Source organism: Colobus angolensis, unplaced genomic scaffold (genome assembly GCF_000951035.1).
Source record: "Colobus angolensis palliatus isolate OR3802 unplaced genomic scaffold, Cang.pa_1.0 Scaffold132, whole genome shotgun sequence".
In the NCBI taxonomy this organism is placed as follows: Eukaryota; Metazoa; Chordata; class Mammalia; order Primates; family Cercopithecidae; genus Colobus; species Colobus angolensis.
Window position 1 is genome coordinate 1144590 of NW_012114400.1, and position 27322 is coordinate 1171911.

The window sequence follows — 27322 nt, forward strand, 5'->3', positions numbered from 1 at the left end:
AAATAGTTCTTATGTCTAGTGGTGGGAATATAGTGTCTTTACATTCTTCATGCTTTTCTGTATCTTTTAAATTCCTCAAAATCGAAAGAAGTCTATGAAAACAGGAATGTGTTTTTTGACCGAGTGTCAAATAGAAAAAACAAAAGCAGATTACCCAGTGGTCACTGGCTTTACTACACCTTCCCCTGGGTCCCAACATGTGGATTTGGGTGGAAGAAAACCTTCAGGAAGTGCTAACATATGGGCCATGGGCCCTGCTCTAGGTCCCTGGAAACACTGCTGATTTAGATTTCACTTGAAATCACTGCTGTTTCCAAGGGCTCTGATAGTCATGGGCACAGATGCAGTTGAATTGCCTGACCTCTATTAATTGCTGTTCTTATTGGCCAATTAGCCAAATGTGTGACAACCCTTAATTTAACCTGCGTTTCATAATTCAGTAAGCCAGATAGTCCCCACGGATCAGTAGTTCTGATGGCCCCAGCCTGTCCATGTGTCCTCTGGGGCTCCTTCGATTGTTATCCTCCCAAAGTGCTCATTCTCAGAAAATTGGTTAATCAGGGCAGTGGAAGCCTCAGTCTCCATAGTAAAGTCCCATGGGCCCTACTCATCTTCCTCTTCTGCGGTGCATGCAGCTTGGCCACCTTAGCCATGCCCTGGAAGAGGAAGGAAGCCAAACAGAAGTGTTCTCCCCAACCCTGGGCCCCAGATGCCCACTCCTTACTGCCCTCTGGGCCTCTCTCCTTCCTGTCTGGCTAGTCCATTGTTCTCTGCCTTCTAGAGAGAGGGCCCTCCAATCAGTAGCTGAAATCTTCTTCCTGGCCAAACGCATGTGCTTCCTATGCTGAAAGCAAAGAGAAAGGAAGGGAAGGTGAGCCCTGTGGTCCCTCAAACAGTGTCACCCCCCTTTGTGGAGAGGAAAGAAAGGAATCAACTTAAAGTATGCCCCTCACCTCTCCCTCTTCAGGGGCGCAGCCCATGGAACAGTGAAGGGGCAAACCCAGTCTCTTCTCCTTTCTCCACATGTGACTGGCTGAGTCAGTCACCATCCAGAGGGTCCCAACAGGTGTGAGGCAAGGGACTAATGGGGACCTGCCAACTTCTCTAATCCAGCAAGAAAACTGATCCTCATCTAACTCCTTCTGATATTTCCTGGTTAAAAACCGTAATGAAAGGAGATGTGTGATTAGTCTCCCCAAACCTCCATCCAAGTTCAATATAAATTCTAGTGTGTATGTGGAACAGAGAGCTCTTTCAGAACAAAGAGCTCTAAAGAGTTTGTCTGGAAGGCACATCTTTGTCAAGAGGCAAATGAATTAAAATGCCAGGTTTGCTAAAGCCATTGTCCAAAATGAAGTGAATCCTGGGGGAAGTATGTGAGGCTCCAGTCTACCAAATGGGTTTTCCCAGTTTCCTGGCTTGGGGGCAAGGTGGTAGCATTTGAATCTTAACTCTTACACTTGAGAAGACACTAAGACATCCCTTTTAATTAAGTCCAATGAATAGCATCCCTTTTAATTAAGTCCAACAAATAGCAATGAAATTTTCCACAAAAAATTATGATATGTCTGATTAGAAGAAGTCAGTCACAACAGGGAAGAATGTTATAATGTTAAGTGAAAAACAAAATAAAACACTGTGTCTATAATAGGATTGAAATGATATAAAAATGTCATGCATGTGGACAAAGATTGAAATTAAATTTGAAGACTGGGAAGAGATGCTGTTAGAGATGAACTTTTCCATTTAATTTTGATTTTCATTGTTTCCATGTTTGTAAACTAAGAACAGTGTTCGCAGAAGAGCTCTGGAGAGATGTCTCTTAAGGTGGAAATTATCCCTGCTGTTTTAGCTCTGAAGAGGGCAAAACCTTTGAACAGCATTAGCCTCTGATGCTACTGGTGGTTAATTCTGTTCTCTGTGGCAGGGCAGGCAAACTATGGCTCTTAAGCCACATCCAGCCTGTGAGACAAGAATGGTTTTTACACATTTAAATGGTTCGGAGAAAATAAAAGAAGAAGACTATTTTGTGACATGTGAAAAACAGCATGAAATTCAAATTTCAGTGTCCATAAATAAAGTTTTATTGGAACCCAGCCATACTCATTCATTTACTTTTATCTATGGCCACTTTCAAGCTTACAATGGCAGAGTTGAATCGCAATGAGACCATATGGAATGCAAGGCCTAAAATATTTACTATGGCCCTTCCCAGAGGAAGTTTGCCAAGGCCTGCTCTCGGACATCAGTTCAATATGGCCAAGAGAACATGGTCGTCTGCGTTCTTTCTCCGTGTCTTTATCCTCTCTCCTGCTCACCTCCTTGTGGGGAAAGAACATCATTGAAGTCATCCAAGTGCCAGCCTCAAATAAAGCTTAAAAAGTATATGGCTTAAAGCTTCCAAAATATCCTCCTTACTGTTGGTGAAATGGGGATTCGGGTATAATAAACACTTCATAGGAGTTTCAAAGCTGTTTAGTTAATACTTATTCTCTCTTGGAAGTGAAAAGCCCAATATCCCAGGATTGTTGTCACTACTGTTATTATCATGGTGATCATTCCTATATATGGTCAAAGAAACAGTCAGAGGCTGTCACACTCCACTGCTCATTACAAACGAGACCTTTTTCCAGCTGAAATAATAACGTGTGAGTCTAATTAGAATAAAGCTCATTAGAGTCGGAGACAGCCATTAATGCCTCGATTGATTTTTCTAATGAAGTAAGCCGGGGGAGGAGACATTAACAGCACAGCTAATTATTTTTTGCTTTTCTTCAGTATGTCTTTGGCATTTAAAACTGTTCTTATGACTTGTTGTTTGACTGTAAACGAAAATGCTGCTGAAAGTGCTCTGTGATTAAAGAGGCTCTGACACGTCCAGCCCTGGGAAAGGGGTGGAAGGCACCTGCTTCCTACAGGAGGAGGGCGCTGCAGCCCTGCAGGAGGAGGTTTAAGCCCAGCAGCCCCTGGGGATAGCCTTCCTTCCACTTTTCCAGCCTCCTCTTCCTGTGTGTTCCAGGTTCTAGCTAGTTATGCACAGATGCTCAAGCTACAGAACGTGGTTGTCTGCTCCTGCAATCCTGGTTCAAGGACAGAGCTGAAACATACAGATTCTTATGGAAACTTGGATCTGAGGTTGCCTCTGGATGGTAAAACATGGAGGAAGGGCTTAGGGGATAAAAGATGTTAGGTGGACAGAGGAGGGAGATGCCTATTAAATTTATGCACCAGAATGCAGATGGGGCAATTGTGCTTCATTAATCAAGATGCTGTTTGCCACCCAGAAAGCAGTTAAGTCCCACAGTACAGGATAAAGGCTGTCAAGGAAGGATAACAGTAAGTCAAGAAACTGAGACTCAGGATGTAACAGACTTGGGAGACTCAGAACAGGGAGGATGAGGTGTACCCCAAAAGCTATTGAAATAATAAATTTATAAATTTTTAAAAGTCTTACTGAATGAGGAAATTATTCAACAAAAGGACATTATCTCAGTGACTATGTTATTAGAAATATAGTTTAGTGATAATGCACAGTCCAGCAGCTAACAGAGATTCCCAGTGTCATCCAGACAGGTAAAGGAGCAGAGGAAAAATTCTTTAGGTGATCATTCAGCTAGTCACCAAGCAACAAGAGCCTGCTTTATGACAAGCATAACAGCTTACACTTCCAGACAGAAAGAAGCCTCATTAAAATGAACTTCTGTCGTGAGCCTTTATTACAAAACTTCATGTTTGCTTTCTACAGACCCAAGAGTCTTGACCGGACTTGTTTACTGACTCCATTGCCCTACCATGAGGTTCTTTAACTCAGAACTTTTTGTGATGAAAGCAAAAGACATAGTTTAAGATATCTGGCTGGCCGGGCACGGTGGCTCACACCTGTAATCCCAGCACTTTGGGAGGCCGAGGCGGGCGGATCACAAGGTCAGGAGATCAAGACCATCCTGGCGAACACGGTGAAACCCTGTTTCTACTAAACATACAAAAAATTAGCTGGTATTCCCAGCTACCAAGAGGCTGAGGCAGGAGAATGGTATGAACCCGGGAGGCGGAGGTTGCAGTGAGCAGAGATCGCGCCACTGCACTCCAGCCTGGGCGACAGAGCCAGACTTTATCTCAAAAAAAAAAAAAAAAAAAGATGTTTGGCTGAGGCCGGGTGTGGTGACCCATGCCTGTAATCCCAGCATTTTGGGAGGCCAAAGTAGGTGGATCAGCTGAGGTCAGGAGTTCGAGACCATCCTGGCCAACATGGTGAAACCTTGTCTCTGCTAAAAATACAAAAATTAGCCAGGCGTGGTGGTGCATGCTACCTGGGAGGACAAAGGTTGCAGTGAGCCGAGATCACGCCACTGCACTCCAGCCTGGGCAACAGAGCCAGACTCCATCTCAAAAAAAAAAAAAAAAAAAGATACTTGACTGAACGTTATAGAAAGAGAACTGGATCTGATTCCACATGTGATTTACGTGGGTATTAGTAGTCCCCTTTATCCACTGTTTCAGTCATCCAGAGTCAACAAGAAGGGTGAGTATAGTACAGTAAGATATTTTGAGAGAGAACACATTCACATAACTTTTATTACAGTATATTATTATAATTGTTCTATTTTATTATTAGTTATTGTTGTTACTCTCTTGCTATGCCTAATTCTTTTTTTATTTTTGAGAGAGAGAGTTTCTCTCTGTCACCCAGGCTGGAGTGCAGTGGCATGATCTCGGCTCACTGCAGCCTCTGCCTCTTGAGTTCAAGTGATCTGCTGTCTCAGCCTCCTGAGTAGCTGAGATTACAGGTGCATGCCACCACACCCAGTTAATTTTGTATTTTTAGTAGAGATGGGGTTTCACCATGTTGGTCAGGCTGGTCTCGAACTCCTGACCTCAAGTGATCCACCCACCTCGGCCTCCCCAAGTGCTGGGATTACAGGCATGAGCCTAATTTATATAGGTAGGTATGTATAGGAAAAATATAGTATATGTAGGGTTCAGTACTCTCTGAGGTTTCAGGCATCCACTGGTAATTTTGGAACAAACTCCCCATGGATAAGCGGGGGCAATAATACTTAGATAAATACAAATAATGAATAATGGACAGTGGGATTCTAGTATCAACCTGAGTTTCCTCTCTTTGCAGTCCTGTTGCCCCTCTCCTAAGTTCCAAGCTATTCTTTTAACAGGGCCTATGCCCTATTCTGTGTGCTCAAATAGTTTTGCTCAAAATTTATTATCAGTTGCATTGTTTAAAAAGGCTGCATCTTCCATCATGATGTGCAAAACGTTGATGGTTTTCTTCCCTTGCTAAAGAACCAGGACACTTTCTGTGTAATACCATTTAACAGACTCCACCCTGCTACCCCACAGCCCAGCACTGCTTCCCTCCAAAGCCAGAGTGTTCATAACCCTTGGATGTGGGCCACACAAGGATTCCCTTAGGTACCCAAAATACAAAGATGGACAAGAAACATGTTTTCCCCCTCAATAAGGGAGGCAAACATTTTGCCTAAAATTCTGTACAACATGGTGGTACAATGGAAGGACCACTGAGAAGGGAAGAGACTGTTTCTCCCTAGAGCAACTGCAGGGAAATCCCAGCTACTTGGGAGGCTGAGGAAGGAAAATTGCTTGAACCCAAGAGGTGGATGTTGCAGTGAGCTGAGATCATGCCACTGCACTGCAGCCTGGGTGACAGAGCGAGACTCTTTCTGAAAAAATAAAAATAAAGAGATGGGATGGGAGCAGGAGAAGCCAGCCAGGACAGAGTGAGAAGCACCAAGGCCCTGTGGTACTTGGCTTGTTTGAGGATCTGAATGTGAACTGATTGAGATGTGGGCCCCGTTTCTCACCTAGACAGTTTTATTTACTGTTGGACCAGTTGGTCTCATTTTTCAATATCATCATAAGAGCTACAATTTATTAAGCACCCACCATGTGCCTAGCTTTGCTAAATACTTTACATGTATATGTTTAATCCCTACAACTCTGCAAGTTAGGTTTTATTGTCCCCATTTTACAGATGGAGAAACAGATTCAACACTTCCTGTCAGTCACTTTCATCTTGTCTACTCCAGTGGGAAAATACTCAGTTCACACTGATTGTTACATGTCTTAGGGGTGTGTGTATTGGGCTGAATGCATACATGTCTACAGAAACATACTGAAAACATATATGATGAGATCATACCTGACACTGAATGGCAAGGCCTAGAGCAGCAGTCCCCAACCTTTTTGGCACCAGGGACTGGTTTTGTGGAAGACAGTTTTTCCACGGATGGGGAGTTGGGTGGTGTGGGGTGGGGGTAGTTTCGGGATGATTCAAGCACATTACATTTATTGTGCACTTTATTTCTGTTATTACGTATTCACTATAATGTAGAATCAGTGGGAGCCTTGAGCTTGTTTTCCTGCAACAAGACAGTCCCATCTGGGGATGATGGGAGACAGTGACAGATCATCAGGCATTGGATTCTCATAAGGAACGTGCAGCCCAGATCCCTCACATGCACAGTTCACAGTGGGGTTCGTGCACCTGTGAGAATCTGACACTGCCGCTGATCTGACAGGAGGCAGAGCTCAGCTTCACTCACTCACCTGCCGCTCACCTCCTGCTCTGTGACCTGGTTCCTAACAGGCCATGGACCAGTAGCGGTCCATGGCTTGAGGACTGGGGACCCCTGGCCTAGACTATTTGTCTATTTTAAATCTGTGGAGGAAAAGTACTTTAGGCACATTGGAGGAACAGGTTCCTAAAGTCATTCTTTGAGCTGTTTCTCTTTAAACTAGTAGGATTTAAAATTAGGATGATATCCTTTCCTTTACTACTCTTTAATACCTCTAATTCTTATCATAGACACTTCAACAAACAAAAATCCATTACCCTAGAACTTTAGAAATGTGTGTCCTGCATCGACATCAACTTACACTTGCAGAAGGATAATAATACAGATAGCTGAAGAAGATGTGGAAACCTCTCCACAGAGTAGGGTGCGGTTGGAAAAATTTCGGTAGGCAAAGGTTCCTTGGGGTTTTTTGAGTCTGTACCCGAAGGCACTGATGGTTCTTTCAAACAACCCTTCTTTGTCAGCATCACTAGGAGTTTCTGTGCTTCCAGCTCTCGAGGGCCTCCTGGGGATCTTGCTCTCTGCAGCTTTCAGTGTGTCCTTTGCACAAGCAGGGGATTGTGACTAAGAGCCTCCAGTTCTAATTGAGTAACGCATCCTGACAAAGATTTCCATTTGGGGTTCCTTTAAGGGGGAAGGGCATACTTCAGCAAAGAATTGTTGTGTATTTCCCAAACCCAGCTCCCACTTCCTGCCTTCTGACAGCTGAAGGTCTTTAGGTTCTCTTTTTAGCACAATTCTTTAAAAATTAAATGAGACATGAAGTCGTGCTACAGAAGCAGGCTCCCTGTCCTGCCCAGTAGGACCAGTGTGCAGATGGCGTCCCCTGTGATACTGAGATGGGGCCCCTCCAATGACAATTCTCTTAAATCCCCTTGATTTTTATTTACTTACTTATTTTTAAAGTGGCATATAGTAATTGTACATATTTATAGGGTACATGTGATACTTTGATACATGCATGCAGTGTGTAATGGTCAAATCAGGGCACTTAGGATATGCATCACGTCAAAGAGTTATCATTTCTTTGTGTTGGAAACATTTCAAATCTTCTCACTACTCTGAAATATACAATATGTTACTATTAACTCTAGTCACCCTACTGTGCTGTTGAACACTAGAATTTATTCCTTCTTAACCAGCCTCTCTTCATCCTCGCCCCAAGCCTACTATCCTTTGCACAAGGTAATCACCTCTGGTAGTCACCATTCTCAGGTCTCCTTTCTTAGAATGGCACTAAGAATGGATGGCTGTATGACTTATGACCGTATCTTTCTTTCAATGTGTTTTGATTTTAAAGTTCATTACCAAAGCAGTTGCTTCTCAGTGCTGCTGAAACAGGTGATAATAAAAAATGAAGCTGAATTGAATTTGAATTTACTTATCAGTCACTACAGTTGTAACAAAGGCAAGGAGCAGCCCTGTGGGCTTGTGCTTCTCTGAGCTTTCCCCACAAGCATCAGGGCTTCACTCTTTGCCTTGCAGGACTGATATAAATAGTAAGTGAAATAATATCTGCAAAGCAGCTAATGCTGTTTTCTTCCTCCTTTGTATAGTAATGATAATAATTTCAGAGTAGCCAATGCTTGGGAAATGAAAGTTGCAGAATCTTGTGTTTACAAAGAGGGTTTACATTGTATTTGTCCCTCAAAAGGTGGAGTTGGGGAGCCTTTACTGTGGTTTGAAATGGTCCTTCTACTGCATAGCCCAGAAACTCATTTACCAAGTGGAAGACAATGAGAACACCACTTTTCATGTATGTGTGTGTACATGTGTGCACACGTGTGTGCACATGTGTGTGTGTGTGCACGTGTTCGTGTGTGTGCATGAGTGCCTGTGTGTGTGTGTGTGTGCGTGTGTGTATCTGTCTGCCATTCCTTCCAAGTTCTTCCTCGTGGATGAAGCACCCTCTAAACCCCACATTGGCTGGCTGAGACTGTGCTTTGAGGCCTCATTTAGTCATAGGTAATCAAGGGACTTCGGTTTCTGCCATAGCAGTTTTATTCATGTACATGGGTTTATGGCCTGTCTGGAGTGCAAGGCTGAGGTGGGAGAAGAGTTCCCTGGCACCTATCAGATGACAGCTTGTGGTCATAGTCCTTCCTCACCTGACAGCCACTAAGGAAGGAGGTCCCTATTCCCCTGCCAGGGGGACTGAACAAACACAGGGTTTATAATAACAACAATTACAATAATAATAGCAGTAGTAGTAATAGTAGCATTAGCTAACACTTATTGACTACTTGCCAGACACTATATTTCTTCCCGTTTAATCCTGACCATAACTCTGTGGGATGGAGACCATGACTATCCCCGGGAAACCAAAGCCCAGCAATTTACACGATGTCAGACAACAGTGTATATGTACATATGTACACTGGAGATGTCCACTTTCCTTTCCTAATAAAACTCCATGAGCCCTGCCTTTCCTCTCCAACTGAATACTTGGGTCCATTTGTATGTTTCCTCTCTGAGCCTTGTGAGTTGGGGATCTGGGATCTGTGGAGAGCATCATTTGACATTTATGGCATTGTGTGGATACATTTGTGTGTGTCTTGTTCCCCAGATTAAAGAATAAACCCCCAGTGGCCAGGGACCTTGAAGTTCTTTCTAGCTCTCCAGTGTGTGACTCAGAGCATGTCTCCTGAGTGGCCTGGGCCAAGGGGAGGGATGGCATCTGCTTGGGCAGTGACACGAGGGAGGCTGCCCATGGGATGACTGCCAAGTACACACTCCTCTTGTCAGGAAGACTGGTTACCCAGCTTCTCTGCTTAGGAGAGGTTTTGTTCAGCAAGTAAAACAAGCCTAGAGATGACACTAGACTCAGACACTCTGCAAGCAGCAGGGGTGGGAGTTAGCAATCTGATGGTAGAGGAAACAAAAACATGCTAAGGGGTGAATCCCATTCAAGGGGGCAAGCAATCTGGGGCCAGTTGGCATGGGAGTGAGCAGCTCTGCCTGCTGCCACAGGCCTGAAAACTTCATTGTGTGGCAGTATTTTTTTTTTTTGAGACAGAGTCTCACTCTGTTGCCCAGGCTGCAGTGCAATGGTGTGATCTTGGCTCACTGCAATCTCCGCCTCCCAGGTTCAAGCGATTCTCCTGCCTTAGCCTCCCAAGTAGCTGGGACTACAGGTGCCCGCCACCACGCCCAGCTAGTTTTTGTATTTTTAGTAGAGATGGGGTTTCACCATGTTGGCCAGGCTGGCCTCGAATTCCTGACCTCAGGTGATCCAGCCGCCTCGGCCTCCCAAAGTGCAGGATTACAGGTGTGAGCCACCATGCTCAGCCAGCAGTATTTTTTAATTTGCCAAACACACTGGCATGGGCACATATACATCATGTGTAAAAGTATATGCCAAAAATGATTTAATCACTTTAATACTATTAACTCATTTAATTTGCAACAATTCTGTGAAATAGGTACTATTGTTCTCTTCATTTTACAAATGAAGAAACTGAGACACAGAGAGGTAATTTTACCAGGATCCCAGAGCTAGGAAGTCACAGAGCCAAGATTAGCACCCAGCCACATGACACAAAATAATCCATTTTGATAATGCTTAAATATTAGGAAAATGTAAAATATTTCTGTTATATAGATAATGTGACTAAAAAACATGTAATACATCTGAGAAATAGTTATATGCAAAATTATTATTATCGTTAAGTATTGGTACTTTTAGAAATAAGTTTCAGTTATTTTGAAAATTCTGCCTTTAAAAGAACATCCCCTACCCCCGCCAAAAAAGAAATGAAACATGTAGTGTGTATTTTAGAAGAAAAAGTTGAAGGAAACAAATGATAATAACACCTGACTTTTTAGAAAACCCTTATCTATGACATCAGAACACAGGCAGGACAGGTGCCTTTGTTGTTTACTATCTGTGATGGGTTACAGACCAAGAGAGTCATGTGTTTTGACCAAGACAAGCTGGCTTGGTTAAATGTGGATCCTTAAAGCTCAGCCCCAATCATGTCTTCATTGAGTTTATGACCTAAAGGAGAAAGGATAAAATATGTTCACAGGTAACCATTGTACACAGTCCTTAGAGCTTCAGATAACCTGTTTTGTTAGCAAATGAATCAGAAGCATCCTTGCCTTTCTTGTGCATCCCACACATACCAAGCATAGACCTGTTATGCATGTCTAAAGGATTCTTGTTTGTTGTTGTTTGTAATCCATTTTAGAGTGAATTAAACTCAGACATCCCTGGATTGTATGCTCTCCCTCTGTAGAAGGTTGAGTTTCAGGCACGGGGATGTAGCTGTAGAATGTGGCTTGTTCATTCTTCCTGATAAGAAATTGATCTCCTGAATGGATTGGCCATTTTGTAATTTCTTAGTGAAAGGCTGACTCTTGAATATGGCTATTATAATATAAATTCTTACCAACATAAAATAAGGGCTTATTTGGGGCTTGGTAAAACTCTCATGCCTTGAGGTATGTATAGCTTATAAATCAGCTAACATGTATTTATGACGTAGCTACCCCAGTGCCAGCTATCACTGACAAAGCCTGGATTCTGTTGCAAGGAGACATACTGAGAGAAAATTGATTACAAGTAACTATTTCAGGCTCTGCTTTGAATTTATCATTCACACGCTCTTTTTTCTTTTTCCCTCCAAGGGTCGGGATTACTGTTCGGAAGAAGAGGATATCACATAGCACCAATTTTACCACTCAAACCAGGAGCTACTACTGTGTAAATAGGTTACACCCCAGTTGAAATCTTTGCAAAGGTCGGTTCTATTCAGCGAACAGCACTATAGCAAAAGAAGATCGTTCCATATCGTACGCCCCATTAAATTACAGTGTTTCTTAATGAACTTGCAAAGGAATATTGCTAAAAACAAACAAAAAAAACTGTTATCGAACTTTCTTTGTTGCTGCTAGTTAAAACTTGTTGCAACTTTTCACTTCTCTTGTGTCCAGGTATGCAGCAAAATTCTGCAATTTCACCTTAAAGATACTGTTGGTTTTACAGATGCTCTCCAACCTATTTTCTATAAGATGAGGTAGTGGTGAACTCAGATATCAAACTTCTCTTCTAAACTGGTTCTGCTTCTAAGACAAGCATCTCCTGCCCTCTCTCCTTCCTCCCCATCTCTCGCACGCAGTCTAGAGATGGACTGGAGCCTTGCTTCTTACTGGCAGTGTTGAGCTTTGGAGATGGGATGGTTGCTATGCCAAGCCTTGTTTCTCTGCTCAGAAGAAGTAGAGAAGCTATTATCAATTAAAAGCATGCTGTGATGTGACTCCTGGAAGTGACGTAGGAGTGAGTGGCAGGTTGTTTGATTTAATAGGTATCTTAATCAAGAATTAAGCTTGCAACATTGGCTTTGCTCAGATGCAGATGGAAGTGTGATCACAATCATTTTGAATCCCTCTTCCTCACTTTTTTTTCTAAGAAAATAAACATTTTACTGTTTTTATGGATCCTTGTCTTCTCCCATTCATCCAGCTCAGTGTTTTAAGATGATCCTGGGTGCAGAAGTTGAGCCCTCCTTTGCATTGACACTGATAATTAGCCTAAAGGGCTCCCTACCCTTAGCCTAAAGGGCTCCATTAATAACTTATCAATCATTAGCAAGGCTGAAAGTGGTCTGAAGAGGTGAGGGGACATCCTATGACTTTTTAGGAGGGCCTGAAACCACCTTGTTACCTTTCATTTTGTTAGCAAATAAACCATCCTATTTCGTAACTCTCTCCCTTCAAAATGCTACATGAGCCTTGCCACTTCCTTTTTCTCTTACTTCCAGCACACTAGACATAGCAAAAGTGTTTGCCTACTCAAAAACATAATACTTTTATGCTTATGATGATATTTGGAGATGTGAAAGCCAAAAGCCCCTGGCAATGGTGGGGAATGTTGACTGAGTGTTCAGCAGAGTTTATTTTTCCATATTATATGAAGAGAATGATCTCTTCTCAAAGACAGAAGTGATATTTTTAGCAAATATTGTCACAAGTAAATAGCAATCAAAAGGAGAAAATAACTTTTGTATTTTTTTAATGTGTTTGATAGCTTTGACGAGGGTTCTCTTTGTTACTTTCAGGGGAGGGCATCCTATTAAATGCCACGCCAGCAGTCCGGGTTTGGGTTTGTCCCACAAAAAAGACAGGAGCACTGTATGTTTCTCTCTTTTGGGGTTGTGACTTTGAAGGGCCTCGATATTAGCCACCCGCAGAAGGTAGAGAGTTAAGATGTTCTGTGTCAATTTGCTCTTGCCGAAAAGATGAGCCTCGATTTTAAAATCTATCCACATGACTGAGGGCACCACTGATGTGCGAATAGTGAGATTCCCTATCTCCTTTTAGACCTGGGACGGCAAAAAGGAAGGGAAGGAAACTTAGCAGACTGCTAAGGACAATAGATTCACATATTAGCAACAAAATCCCATAATTCTTTTGGCCAACAGCAGCTATTTTGGGGAGCAGCTGTGGCTGTTACATAAATAGAGATGCAGCCAAAATGTTAGGCTTTTTTATCCTGCTTCAAGTAGAAAAATGCAGAGAGAGTCAAGTAGTCTAGGGTTTCAGGTTGCCTCCCCTCCTATGGTTTTTGGCCAAGTGACTAAAATAGTTTTCCACAACTGTAAACGAACTGCTAAACCCCACCTCAAACTTGTTCACTTGGGACTTTGTTCACTGTTCTGTGGATGACCTTTTCCGGGATTTCTTGTTCTTATCAAGCAAGAATTAAGCACATGCTAAACGTCTTCCATTTGATTTCTTTACTCGGTGTCTCAGACAGTCTTCCCAGAAAACCACCACCCTCTACCCGAAGATGAAACATGCTCATGTCATTTCTCTCACGGTCACACTGAACACTTTTGACATGTTACACTTGTGCATAGATCCAAGCGTTTCTTGGGAACCTGACTTTTGAGTGTTTAATAAAGCCGGAAGTGATGTTGCCCTGAACCACCAGCTTTTCACCCGGGTTCTGGCTCCGGTGTTTAACACTGGATACATCTTTGTTGTGCGAAAGTGAGTTCTTCAGACACATTTGGTACATCCAGAAATAGATCCGAGAAATGGGGTGGTTGAGCGGGTCCGCATGAAATGCTTGATTATGTCAGCAACACCCAACACTGTCTGTTTTCCATTTGTTGGTTTTAATCATAAAATTGTCAAGTGATTCGTGTTTGTACTTTATTTTTTTATGCCTTCTGAAAGGATCTAAAGCAAAAATATTTTACCTTTTTTTCCCCATGTGTATGTGAACATTAAGCAGATTGGCTCAGACACAATGAAAAGAATAATCCAATGTATGTGCTGGTGCACTCTGCTAGTTGTTATATGTGTGGGGCTCAGGAAGCTGGAAGGAGGAAGGGAGGGGACGTGGCCTGGTGAGTGGAGGTAGAAAAATGATGAGAAATGAACTGAGAGCATTAAGCAGAGAGGGTTGATAGACTGGCCGTGTGCGGGGTGAAATTGAAAATCCAGCTGCCTAGTGGCCAGTGGGTGGGGCAAGACTGTCAACAAGATTTACAGCTGGCTTGCACACGCCTCATGTCCTCTGAGTTGTAGAGTTGTAAAAGTTCAGCAGTGTGTGCACAGCTTTCTTTTGGTTGGCGGAGATTCAGGATCATGGAGTACTGGTCTCATAATTGAAGACGTGTTTGTTATTGGCAGAGAACCTTAAAAAAGGCCTTTACCTCAGCGATGCTTCCTAGCCCCAGGCTTGCAGAGAACACAGAGTGGTGTTGTGGTCTATTTAGGGACAAAGAAGGTATAAAGTCCAGAGATGAGAAAACTAGGTCAGTCCTCAGAAACTGCAGCAGCTACGCACACAGCAGCCTGTTGGAAGACAGGTCTCTCTCCGTCCGCAGTGCCCATGATCTGAGCCTGGGCTGGGATAACTCAATTTAGCAAAGACGGACCCAGGAGGAGGGCTGGTTCTTCAGTCTTTGTACTGGCCCCATCCACTCCTCACTGTAAGGTGAGGAGGCACCTTTGCGTCAGGGCTCACCTGTACATCTGAAGCGGCCACGCCCACAAGCCGACAGCCCCCAGGAGCAGGTCCAGGGATGATGCAGTCCCCTTCTTAGTCCCATGTGATGTCATCCTGCTTTGTTATCTTCTTATAACTTTATCCTGCTATAACTTTATCCTCTTCCCAGCCTCATCCCTGTTTTTCTCTTAGGGCAAGACTCTCCCATAAGCCTGCTAAAAAACAGAGATGATACCTCTTACAAACTTTACCTCGTTGCCTATGAAGCAGGTTGGCATGTGGATTACAAGTCCAGCTTTGACACTGGGCAAGAATTTAAATGTTCTATCTCTACTAATCATAGAAAAGAAACATGGTTAAACATGTTGAGTTTTAAAGGAAGAAATATTTTCAAATTCTTAATCCAAGAAAATACTGAGTTGGAATCTTAGACTTCGGGACTCTGATACGTTCTTTACGAAAGGCAAAATAATTGGTATCTAAAGTTCTGTCCTTTCTGCCTCCCCTAAAGAAAAAGGATATTTGACTGCACACTACAGTTTTACATAAGATCTGCCTTCCACGCTTCCCTGCTGGAAGGCATTCTCAGAGCTTTATGTCTTCGTACCTGTCAAAGATTGGACTTTTTGTTGTTTAAAACCCCAACCAAAAAAATAATAAGGCATGACTGGTGGGGAGGGAATGTGTATTTAGGGGCATAATGAAAAGGTGGCTTGAAGCAGGAACTTTGGCCTCATGGTGTCATGAGTGGATGCCTGGCCTCCAGTGTGCCTGGGAGGAGCTGGGTTAGGCAGTCAGCTGTCACACTACACATGTGCCTGCAATAAACCTTTTGGAGTTCCATGAAGGAGGTCTATGAATTGCCTTTTGCCAATGAATGGATGTGTGTTTCCAAGGGGAATGGTGTCCTTGACTTCAGCAGTCACCTTTTTGTATGTCTCTGGAAAGGGGTCAAAAAGCTATGGTAAAGATGAGGCTTATGAGTGAATACCTCCGGGACAAACTTAGGACTCACAAGCTATGCCATGTTTTTCAGGAGACTCTTGTACCTTATCTGGAATCTAATCTCAGGAGAAGAGGAAAAAGGAACTAATATTTGTCATTTATACTCACTCTGTGCCAGATACTGTGCTAGGCATTTTATAATTGTTTTGTGTCATCCTCCTGATAATCCTGTGAAGTGGATCTATTACCCCCACGTTCTAAATAATAGATCTTAAGTGTGGAATGCATCTATCCAACATAAATGCCTATGTTGAAAGAAGGAAAGATGTCATTTAAGTATTTTCCACATTCTTTTGATTATGACTGTATGCCCTTCACAACACTGTGAGAACACCCCCTGGGGGCATCTGCTTTCCAGAATCTCTCTCTGGCTCCTCACCAGCTTGGTTTCCTCATGGGGAGTGTTGTATTTGGCCTCCCCTATCTGAGCTGCACACACACCAGGAGAGGCCACTGGCTAACAGGAGGACTTCAGTGCCCAGAGGAAAAGGCTTTGGGAATTTAGGCACATGTCTCACCCCTTGGAATCCTTCTAGCATCTGGAAAAGGAACCTGGTATTTTTGCAGTTAGAAACCAGATGCAACCAGAACAGGCTTTCGAGTGCTGTGATTTCTTTCCTGGGTTCCCAAGGCTTGTTGTTTCATCACAGGCTGTATCTTTTTAAAGTTAAAAGTCTTAACCTTCCTGGGGGTCTGGGACAATCTGATCTCCAAGCATGGAGGAAAGGCAATGCCTGGACCACTGACTTGTATTGAAATCCTTTCTTGCGGGCTAGGGTTTGATGTCTCTTTTTGATCTTTGGACTGGGGATCTGTATCTTCCAGGTCCATTTAAGCACTGAAACTAGATGGGAATCTCTTTTGAGACCTTACATGTTTTAGATAGTCATGTAATGACTTGGATAGACATTTAAATAACTTATTCCAAGGTCGGAAGAGCCCAGGAACTCCTCAGAGTTCCTTTTCTTGCTTCTTAAATCACATCCTCTAAAGATGACTCATGTCTCCATAGCAACTGTTAAAGGTACTGCCTAGAAGGGACCTGCTCCCACCCTTCCTTACTTTGCTTGAAGGAAGCAAAAGAATGTCCCTGTGTAAAGGGGCTGTCATGTCCAGTTTTCCTTTGAAATGTGGCCCCCAAGATCCTGCTTCTTTCTAACCTGGCAGCTGTCATGTCCCTTCATGATGATGTGGGAAATGGCCCTTATAACTTGGGAACCACAGAAATTGCTGTCTTTCGGGAAGATTCACCTCTAAACTGAAGGCTCCATTCTAATAGTGTCTGCCCTCTCTACCCTGATTTCGCCCTTCTTTGCTTCCATTTTTAGCCCAAGGCTTTGAATTTGATTAAGACTTAGAGGCAGTATAAAGAACACCATAAACTCAGGCAGAGGTCCCTTAGGGTCTCTAGGTTGAAAATAATTCTAGCGCCTTAGGGGGACCTCTTGACATTGACTCCAAAGAGAGAGAATAGCCCCTGTGTCCTGGCATTTCAGTCCAGACCTTCAGGGACTGTTCTCTCTTGACAGGCGAGCAAGCAAAGAAAGTTTTGCAATAGATTTCAAGCCAGTTTTTCCATTCAAACCAAGATGCAAATTCATAAAATTATTCTTTTCCTGGAATAGATCCAGGCAGCTGCCTTACTAGGATTTTAGATTCTGATCCATTTTCTTAACACACATACATATACACACGCATGCATACATATACAGAGAGATACATGGAGAAAGGAAATTTATCATTGAAATAATTCAAGAAAGAGCTGTATTTTGCCTTTCTGTAATCTCCAAGATAATGTCTAGGAAAGTATTAGTATAACTATAGGGATACTGAAACAGGAAAAACCAGCCATCACTCTTGAGTGTTTGAGTTCAACTCACATGGGAGAATCGAGGTCTGCTACTCATCTCGCTTTGTGCCCCGTCTGTGCCTGGATGCCCTACTACATCTGCTTGACTCCTCTGGGCCGCCAGCTGGGGTATTGTGGCTGACATCCTTTCCCAGCCTTACACGCATAATGGACACATCCCTAATGTCGTGTGCGTGGTCCAGCCACATACAACCACCGCATGTCTCACACACCATCCCCCTCATCCATGTCGACTTGACTGTGGCATTTCAGCAGCTCCACTGGGATGCTCTAACCCCAGTGTGTGGAGTTGGGGTCCCTTCATCTGGGTTGACCCAGGTGTAGCATTTTTAGCATTGCCTTTCCAGTCTTAAGGATTCATTCATTGAACTCATTTATTTCTGGAGCCCCTGGTACACTCCAGGCACTGTGCTAATTGCAAGCAAAGCACAACTGAACTAAACCCACCCTCAAGGAACCTAGCCATAGCGAGAGCGGCAGTATGGAAGTACCCTACAGGGAAAAGTCCTGAGTGCTGTGGGAGCATCTCACGGTGGCAGCCAGCCCAGTTTTGGTAATCAGGGGCTTCCTGAAAGAGGTGATATCAAAGCCCAGATGTGTCAGAGGGCTGAGGGAGAGTGTTACTAAAGGACTTTCAGGCTGAGAGGACAACACAGGACTCAGCCCAAAGGGGAGCCAGTGTGGACTGTCCAGGGCCAGCCTGCAGTACAGAGGCTGGAGCTTAGATTTGTAGAGGGAGAGAGAAGAGCAAGAGACAAGGACAGGACAGTGAGCCAGGCCAGCCACAGAGGGTTCCTGGGGCTTTGCCGGGGATTCAGGGAGCATAAATATGAGCTTTAGGTGGTGCTGTGTCCTCTGCAGCCCGCTGCTGAGGTCCTCCAGACAGGTAAGGTGTGGTCACAATCAGGGCCGGGCTTTCCCTCCTCACTGCGGCAGTGCACGGGTGCTTGCTGAGATGATTTATCCCAGGGTGTCCTCTGTCCCTTACCCAGCCCCAACTCGTCTTCCTCTGCCAAAAGCTATTTGAATTCAAGGACTTTAACCTGGGCTGGATCTGGTTTGGAGACACAAAGGGGACAGCTCTGGGTCAGCATGACCTTCTTTAGAGCCACCAAGCCTAAAAATACCTTTTGGGACCAGGCTGGCCTAGACCCAGGGATGAGAATGCACCCTAAAATAAATATACGGGAAGCAGCAGAGGGCTTCCCTGTCTAGTGTGTGATCCTAACTAAAGGCAGCTCTCTTGAACAGCCTTCCCCTGGATTAGGTCACATACACCCGGTGGCCAAGCCTCTGCTGGGTCCCAAATACACACCCGAGTCCTGCCAAAGAAAGGAGATTTTTTAAAAGCACAGACAAATTGTATGCAAGTGGAAAATACCCACAGGCCTAGACAGCTGTGGAGGGAAGACCTCGCAGGCAACTGGAAGCTGCCAGAGCTGGGAGCTCTGCAGATGTGAGTCAGGGAAGGCTCAGAGACAAGCGGAATCTCTCTATGGAGACAACTTGCAGTGCCTTTTAGGTTTTCCAAATAACCTCAGAGTTTAGAGCATTGGGTTTTTTTCTCCCCCCTCCCCACCCCCAGAAAAATAATTAGAAAAATGTTTTGGAGAAAGGAAAAGAATTAGACGTATCAAAATACCAGCTATAAGCCAACACTGTTTACAGAAACTCAAGAAAAAGCTCAAACAGAAGACAGTTCCCCTGAGAGGCTAGAGGAGTTGGGGCTGAAGGCAATTTTCCTAGCTAAGGGACGCTGGGCCTTGCTGCACCTTGGGGCTGACCTTTATTGCAAAACCCCCACCCCTTCCCTCCTGGCATACTCAACAGCAACACCAGCTTTCTGGACCCTCGGAAAGATGTTAGCTCAAACACCCACTTTTTCCAGATCTTCCTCTTGCTCTTCACTGAGGAATTTGTAATTCTGTGGCTAGCAATTCCCACTCGGATATTCCACAGGCCCAGGTGTTTAGAGTTTGTCCAGCGGTAATCCTGATGCTGGAAACCAACAAACATTTGGCCTCACATTCACCCATTTAAAAACTAGAGCCCTGGCAGGTCCCCTTAGGGCCATGTGTTCATGGAACATAAGCCAAGTTTGCCTTAGGGCACCTCTCTCCATTTTCCACCCTGGCCCACTTCCCACTCACCTCCACCTCATTGCCAGGAAAGGATCAAAATGCCTCCATGCCGGTTGTTAATGGCTGCATATTTGCTCTTCCCAAGGGTATTTGCATTTTATTTAGGAACATGGCCTTACATTCAAGGAAAATCTTGCATCAAGATTACGAAGCATCACCTCTCAATCAGGTCTGGGAGGTATCTTGGAGCACTGCTCTTCTGAACACCTGCAGAGGCTTCCTCAGGTGAGCGTGGGAGCCCGGAAGGCGGCCTCCCTAACCACTCTGCCTGCACATGAATTCTGCAAAGCAGTGGGCCCCCATCTGTTTCAATTACACATGCCTGTCAGCAAAATCTTCGTGAGATGCACTCTCTCTGTATGTTTATTAATTTATGTAAAGCATATATCCCTTTACTTTTGTACTAATATATTAGGCACATTATAAAAAGTACAGAGCATAGAAACTTTAAATGAATAAGACACAAAATATTATCAACAGAGGTCTGGCATTTTCTCTCTGAACTCCTGAGGGAGACCTTGGGTACCTCCTGGTATGTACACATCTCACTTTGAACACCTTTGCTTTAGTGCAAATCAGCATGCCAGAATAGCACCCCAAACCACTGTGCAACATTCGGCCTGCAGAAGAAGAAAGTCCTAAGGCAGAGTCCCCAGGAACTTCAAATCTGGGAGATGAGGCAAGAAAACTCACTCACAAACAACATAAATGTAAATCATTCAAAACCCTAAAGGAGAGCTATCCCTAGACAGTAGTGGCTACAGGTGCTAAGCAAAGGTCAGGTACACTGGACAGAGCCATGCGATTGTTCATCTTCCCTCTCTGAGTCTCCAGAAAAGGACACTGGCAATATCCCCAGCTCTCTCCTGATTGGAATTCTTTGAACCCTCGAAGTGCTCCAGTAGTACTACCCCCCACGCAGCAGTGGGCCCATGTCGCTTGAATATTATTTTTAATTTGACCACCAAGATGTAATGATGATTCTATTCCATTTTGAAAAGGGTCTGAGAAAGTGTATAGGTCTAATTATATATACATATTTATACATGTGTATTTTTGTTTATTGTTACATTTTGACATTGGACTTTCTATTAAATAATTTTTAAGAGTTGGTCTGGCTTTGTTCTCTTTTATGACTTTCTTCTTTCCTTTCTCATGGAGGAGGCCATTCTAAATATCTGCAAAATACCCCGTCGGTGTCCTTGTCCCTCCTCTCTTTTGCCCTCCCTATTTTGTGTACATAAGGGCTTCTCTTACCATTCGTAAATGTTCTGTTTTTACAGGATATGTGGTACAGCAGGCATCCACATGGAAGGCCCCTAACCTTGTTGTCACCTCTTCCAACTTCCAGGGACAACCCACACTGTCCTATCAGCCTCAGCAAATTCACATATTCAGACTTGATGAAGGTGCAAGAATGGGCAATGCATAAAATAATGCCATGAACCTTCTCTCCTGCACATTCCCCACCACACACAGACACACACACACACATGCCATGTGCACACACACAGTCCTGTCTATGAGACCTTGGACAAGGCACTTAACCTTCTGGAGCCTACTAAAAACAGTCGTTTTCTCATGAGTTTGACTTGAGGAGATCCCACAGGAAGTGCTTAATAAACAACCTTCTGTTACACAATGACTCTTTTTTGTTTATTCATTCTACTCATTCAGCTGACATTTGTTAATTGCACAGTGTATGCCAGGGCCTGCGTCACCCACAAAGAGGATCAGGGATGTGTGAATTTAAGGAATTCCCCACTCCAAAGTCAAAGGCCAGAGTGGCAGCATGAAGAATGAGGCCAGTACCATATAGTTTCTCACATACTCCACTGTCAACTATAACTACCTGACACATTTTGGAGGCTGAAAACATACGGATTCTCCCACTGCACTGGCCTTCCAGGATTTACCGAACAGAAACACACACACACATGCCCATACAGTCTCAGGGCACTTTGTCAAAGCATGAAGCCAAAAGCTCTTTCCCTCTGCATTGTCTTCAGTGTCGCATGGGCCTGTTCATTTCTGACAAGCGTTGGTCCCATCAGCCCAGCCAGCCTTCCGCCCTCCACCCTTGCTCTTGGGAACAGATTGTCTTCATGATTTCTAACTGGTGTGGTGAGAAGGAGGGAGGGAGGGAGGTCAAGCCAAGGACAGGGGAAGGAGTCAATAACTATTCCTAGGCTTCTTCCTCCAAGCCATGGAGCTGGAAGTTCAGATTTGCTGCTGAGTTTTATGAGCTGTCAAATAAGGCAAAAGAAAACTTGAGACCCAAACTTGTTCTTTCAGTAACAACAAACCTGTTTCTCCCAGCAGAGGCTCACTTGAAATCACAAAGCCCAGCTAAGCTGAAAGAGCTCCCTAACTCCACCTACCTTCCCCTGTCTCACACACACACACACACACACACAAGCTGGTCTCCCATACCTCTGACTGGGACTTGGGGCGCTTCCTTAGTCTCGTGCCAAAGAGGAGTCAGGCTTAGGAGACCTCTCGTCTGCCTCTTGGTGCTCCCTGAACGCTTGTTAGTGACGTCAGCTTCCAGTTTACTGGTAACAGCTGGACTGCTGCCTGAGGCCAGTAACCTGGAGTTCTCTTGCTTGGAAGCAGGTGATGGGAAGTGGGATGTGAGTGATGGAGGGAAAAGGAAGCTGAACTCCACAGAGCCTCAACACTTGATGGATGGGGAAAAGTGAGGAAACGGACCACAGAAGCACAGGAGTGAGCCACTGTTTCTGCTCCTCAGGGTCTCCAGGCCACTTCCTTCTACAAAGCTGAAATGCACTGATCTGGTGGAGGAGAGAAACCTTTAACTTCCTCAGTTCACATCATGTTACTAATCCAGCCTCTTACTCTCCAGCAGCACTCAGCTTCCATCTGCTGGCCAGCTCTTTGCCTGGTCCTCTCCTGACACTGCCATGTTCCTTTGCCTATGCTGGCTCTTGCTGTCCCTTCACCAAGAAAACTCGCCCATTTCTCCTTCCCTCTGGGAACAGAGCCTCCTTTGAGGTCCAGTTAAAGCTGACCACTCACACGAGGTCTCCTCACCCTGTGACCTAGCACATGCTCTTCATTCCTGCCAAAGAACATTCCTTTTAGGAGGGGCCAGGTGTGGGTGGCAAGGCGGGGTAGGAATCCCTGACAAGGATGATCCAGGGAGAATTCTGGTGTAAGACGTGGTCTTCAAGTGCAACTTGGTCTTCAAGAGCCAAGTTGCATGCTGGGGAAGGGTGACCCCAGAGCAGAGCCTAGTCCAGGCGAGGAGCAGGTCTGAGGGCCGCGATGATCGCAGAGAGTGGAACACCTGTGTTTAAGGACATGGCTATAGAACATATATTGTAAATAATGTTGTAGCGTTATTTCTAGCAGTAAAAAATGGGACACAATCTTAGCACCCATCAGAAAAAGAATGAATAAATAATAATGAAATTGATCTTGTATCAACAGCGATAAACCTCAGAAACACAACAGTAAATGAAAAACATGCAAAGGATACAGTAAGACACCATTTATGTAAAGTTTGAAAGCTTACAAAACCATATCATCTATTATGTGTGGATACTTACATGTATAGTAAAAGTATAAAAACATGCATGGGAAACATAAATACCAATTTCAGAAGAGCAGGGAGGGGGCAGGAAATGGCACAGGTGAGGGTTAACAGTGTTCTAGTCTTTTAAAACATCAACTGAAGCAAATATGGAGACATAGGGACAATATTCTCTATACTCCTGCGTGCTTGTAGTATTTTATCATTTCTAAAGGAACAAAGAGTGCTCTAGGAGCAACTTCATGTTGGTGACAGACTGCAGCTGGTCAAGCTTCAGGTGCTGCAGTCAGCCACAGGTGAGAACAGTGATGGTATGACACAGAATGGGTACCACTCCTCTCAGAGCTCTGGTGGCTTTTCAAATCTGCTTCATCTTCTGTTTCTGTGTCCTTGTCTCTAGTTTTCCTATGTAGATGACATGGGAAGAAGGAGACAAAGCTTTAACTTCCTCCGTTCACATCGTTACTAATCCAAAGTCCCAGACTGTCTCTTCCTCTGAAGTCCCACAGCTTTAGCGTGCCGCATGTGGGACTGGACCTCAACAATTGCTTTCAGATCAGATCTCATTCATCTTCGCCCTGGATGAGGCTCTATTCAGTCTTCTTGGGTGTCACAATTTGGCACAAAACATCTTGTCCGCATGGATGTTCCCCCCAGGGCTGCCTGCCCCCTACCCACCAGACCCTCACACACAGCCCTTTCGGACTTGCCACAACTCTTTCCACAAGGACTCAGAGTCCCTCAGGGGAGAGCACGCCCCAGAGTTTTGAGCAACATGGATTGACCAGCTGAGATGACCTGGGACGGCAGTTCCCACTCTGCAAATGCATAAGAAGAATCACTGAGGGGGCTTTAAATGCACACATATACGTACACGCGCGCGTACACACACCGCCTCGCACATCTGACCCCTCAAAAGGTCTGATTTGTAACTACTGGAGTGGGGGATTCTGACAAGTACCAAGTTTGGGAGCCAGGATCTACAGTGTAGTAAACCGTGGCAGGCACGGAGTAGAGCTGGAGGAGAATGAGAGCACGCAGCCTGTTGCAGGCAGGGATTTCATAAGACTTAGTGAGTTCTTCAGTGCAGTTCCCAGACACTCCTGCCAATAGCTCTCCCTCCAGAACTTGGTTCTTCAAGAGTTGTATGGCTCAAACAAATGATATTAACCATGGATAAATGCTAAGAAGGAATAGAGGTCGAGAGAATCTGCTTCCTCACCACCAGAAAGAGAAATAAAAAAGGAGGTGTCACTTGGTCAGAGTCACCTTTCTGATTCGTTGATGGTCTCCTTTGGGCCTCCATCATGGCTGCACATAGAATCACCTGGGGAGCTTAGACTGCCCATGTCCAGACCTCAGGTCAATTGAGTCAGAATCTCTGGGCATGGGGCCAGGCATTGGCATTGTGAATATCATCTCAACTCAGGCAACTGAGCCACAGGGAGGGTTTGAGAACCACTTGTCCTCCCTGCATGCCACTGAGTTGAACACCAGCAAACAAATCTGAACAGACTAAAGCCTGCCTCTGAAGATCTCGGGGATGGTAGGGTGCAGGTTTGCAAACACGTACTCCAAGGGGCTTCAAGAGCCCAGGAAAGGAACTCGAAAGAATCCTTCAGGAGAAGGTGGTGAGAATGGGCAACCACGAATGGTTAGGTTCTGTGCAGGACTCCCTGCTGATGCATGAAGGAGCGTCCCTCTTGTTGAAATGGGATAAGAGAGTGAACCAGCCCCTACAAGACCAAGAGTTCAGGCTAGGGAAATGCCTCAAGTTCATCTGGCTCCCAGATATGCTTTTGCTCAAGCCATTCTGAAGAAAGAATTCTTGAAGCCACCCTGACAGGAGACCTGCTAACCTCTGCTGAGAACTCCTTTACTGTGCAGGAGTTTTATCCCTCTGAGCTAGCCTCAGGCAACAGCCCAGACCTGCTCCTGTCCTACCCTTTCCCGAACCAACTGCCCCCCATCCCTCAGAACACGCCGGCTGTGGAAGGCACATTCAGGCTAGAACAGGCATCCAGGCAATGAGCCCCTTCCCTATAAGACATGACCAACAAACCGCAAGGAAAGCAAATCCCCAGGAACGCCTTTGTATGAAGGAGGGATCCCTGGCTTAAAGGGGCTGAAGACAGTAGCTTCTTGTCCTCTCTGCAGGGTCCCCTCCACTGAATAAACAGAAAAGCAGGACTTACACACCTGATGGCTTTGGAAGGAGGATCAGGGGTTGTTACTATAATGGGGGCTGCAGTGGTTGGAGTCCTGGTAAAAGAAGATCATCCTGATGAGTTTGGTAATTGCCAACTGGTATGTTACCTAAGACATATGCATGACCTCATGTGGAGCGGCCAGGCTCATGGCTGGGATTTCAAGCACTTGCTCCAATTGTTTGCAGAGTTCTGGTCATTGGTATGCTCGGCACTTGGCCATCAACTTGACGCTAGGTTCTCGTGGCTTGCTGTCCTATCAGGGACTGATAGCGTGGAATACAACCAACAGAGAAAATCCAATAAAAAGCCATTGTAGAGACTGATCTGCCATCATCCTGCTCCCCAGTGGCCCATCTAGGGGGTGGGGATGCTGGGCGGAGTGCTGGCTGATTTCCCAGAGGTTTTTTGTGTCTGCTGAAGACTCCTCTGGACATTTCCTGTCAATCACAAACTCAAGCTGGGGCCCACAGGCAAGCAAGTCTCCCATGATCAGACTGGAATACAAATGGGGTTTTAGATTTAAAGATCAGGTTTGATGGCATGTGATGGGAGGGAAACATGAAGGAGAAACCCCTTCCCAAAGCTCAATCACTCTACAAGTGAAAATTCAAGACTCTAACAAGGCTCTGTCTTGAGTTCTCACCCCCTACTCCCAGGCTTTGCCCAAAAAAGGAAAAAGGGAAGCTTTAAATCAGGTCACCCTAAATCCTCTTTTATCCTTGAGATTATCCATCTGGTATTTGTGTATTTGTGTTTCTGCCAATACAGTGGGATTCGGATGCCCTGGGCCCTCTCTAGCTCCTGCTACAAGCCACAGAAGTGGCTTCAAACACCTGTCTCCCCCTTCCCCCTTTAGACGTAATTGGAAAAGAAAAGCTTGAGTAGCCTCCAACATAGAAATAAGTAGAGTCTTCAGGATGCGTAAGAAGACCCCAGGGCACACTGAGGCCTCTTCCCACATTGAAACATGCTCAGCCCTGAGTTCCTGCCCTCAAGTTACCAGTGAGACAGTCTTCTTAGCAGAAGCCTTATCTACCAAACTGTGGCAAAGTCCTTATCCTTCAGGTGAAATGTGGCATCAAGACCATTGCTGGGTCCCTAGTTGATCCATTCGCATTATGGTCTCTGCTGCTTATTGAGCAGTGACTAAATGTTCTCTGATGTAATCCCGACAATCCCTTATAAATGGGTGCTGATCACTCATTTACGGCTGGGGAAACTGAACCTCAGAGAAGTTGAGTATCGTCCCCAAGGTCACACAGCAGGAAGTGATGGAGCCATAATACCAACTCAGGTCCCCAGGCACACAACCATTCAGTGCCACTCACACACGTGCCTTGGGTTACCGTGCCATCATCATCACACTTTGGTTACACCCTTTGCCAGCATCATCACTGCCACCTTCTCCACCTCCCATCCAGTATGTCCTAGCCTTCCTTTGTTCAACCAAAACAGCTATCCTAAATTTGTCCCTCCTGGACCAAATCTCACCAACAACCCCTCACTAGTGGATGAGCACTGCTGAGACTGTGAGCAGAAGCAGCCAGTCCCCACCCCTGGCCAGGCTGGGTCCCAGGCAGACCTTCCTCCCAGCAACTACCACGTGGAGATCCTTCCTCCCTCTTCTTTCTCCTATGCTGCCTTCTCAAGCTTCCTGCTATCTTCTGGAGCTTTTCTACTCATCACCCAGATGACCTGGAGATAGTCTCTATTGGTCATGAGTTCTGCCCTCTTCTCCCCAAGCCACTCCAGGGAGACCTGTTCCTATGAGTCACTATGGCATCCTGGCCCATCAGCCCAGGGCTTCCCACAGCTCTCAGCAGCCTCCTGCTTTGTGTCAAAGGAACTTCGTTTGCCAACGACTTGTTCATGTGTCGTCACTGGATTTATTTACATTTGCTACATGTCTTATTGGACGGAAGGACAGTGAAGGTGGCATCCCACTACCCACAAAGCAACCTCACCCTGC

General features: G+C 45.0%; 1 protein-coding gene across 1 annotated transcript in view; it reads left to right on the top strand.

The window, feature by feature from the left end:
• Window positions 1–20698, top strand: part of LOC105506128 (chromosome unknown open reading frame, human C1orf21) — a 254291-nt gene extending 233593 nt beyond the window's left edge. The window contains exon 6 of the mRNA XM_011934169.1: window positions 11241–20698. Coding sequence (XP_011789559.1) covers window positions 11241–11279 — 39 coding nt within the window. The 3' untranslated portion in view covers window positions 11280–20698. The remainder of the gene's footprint in view (window positions 1–11240) is intronic.
• Window positions 20699–27322: the final 6624 nt, after the last annotated feature.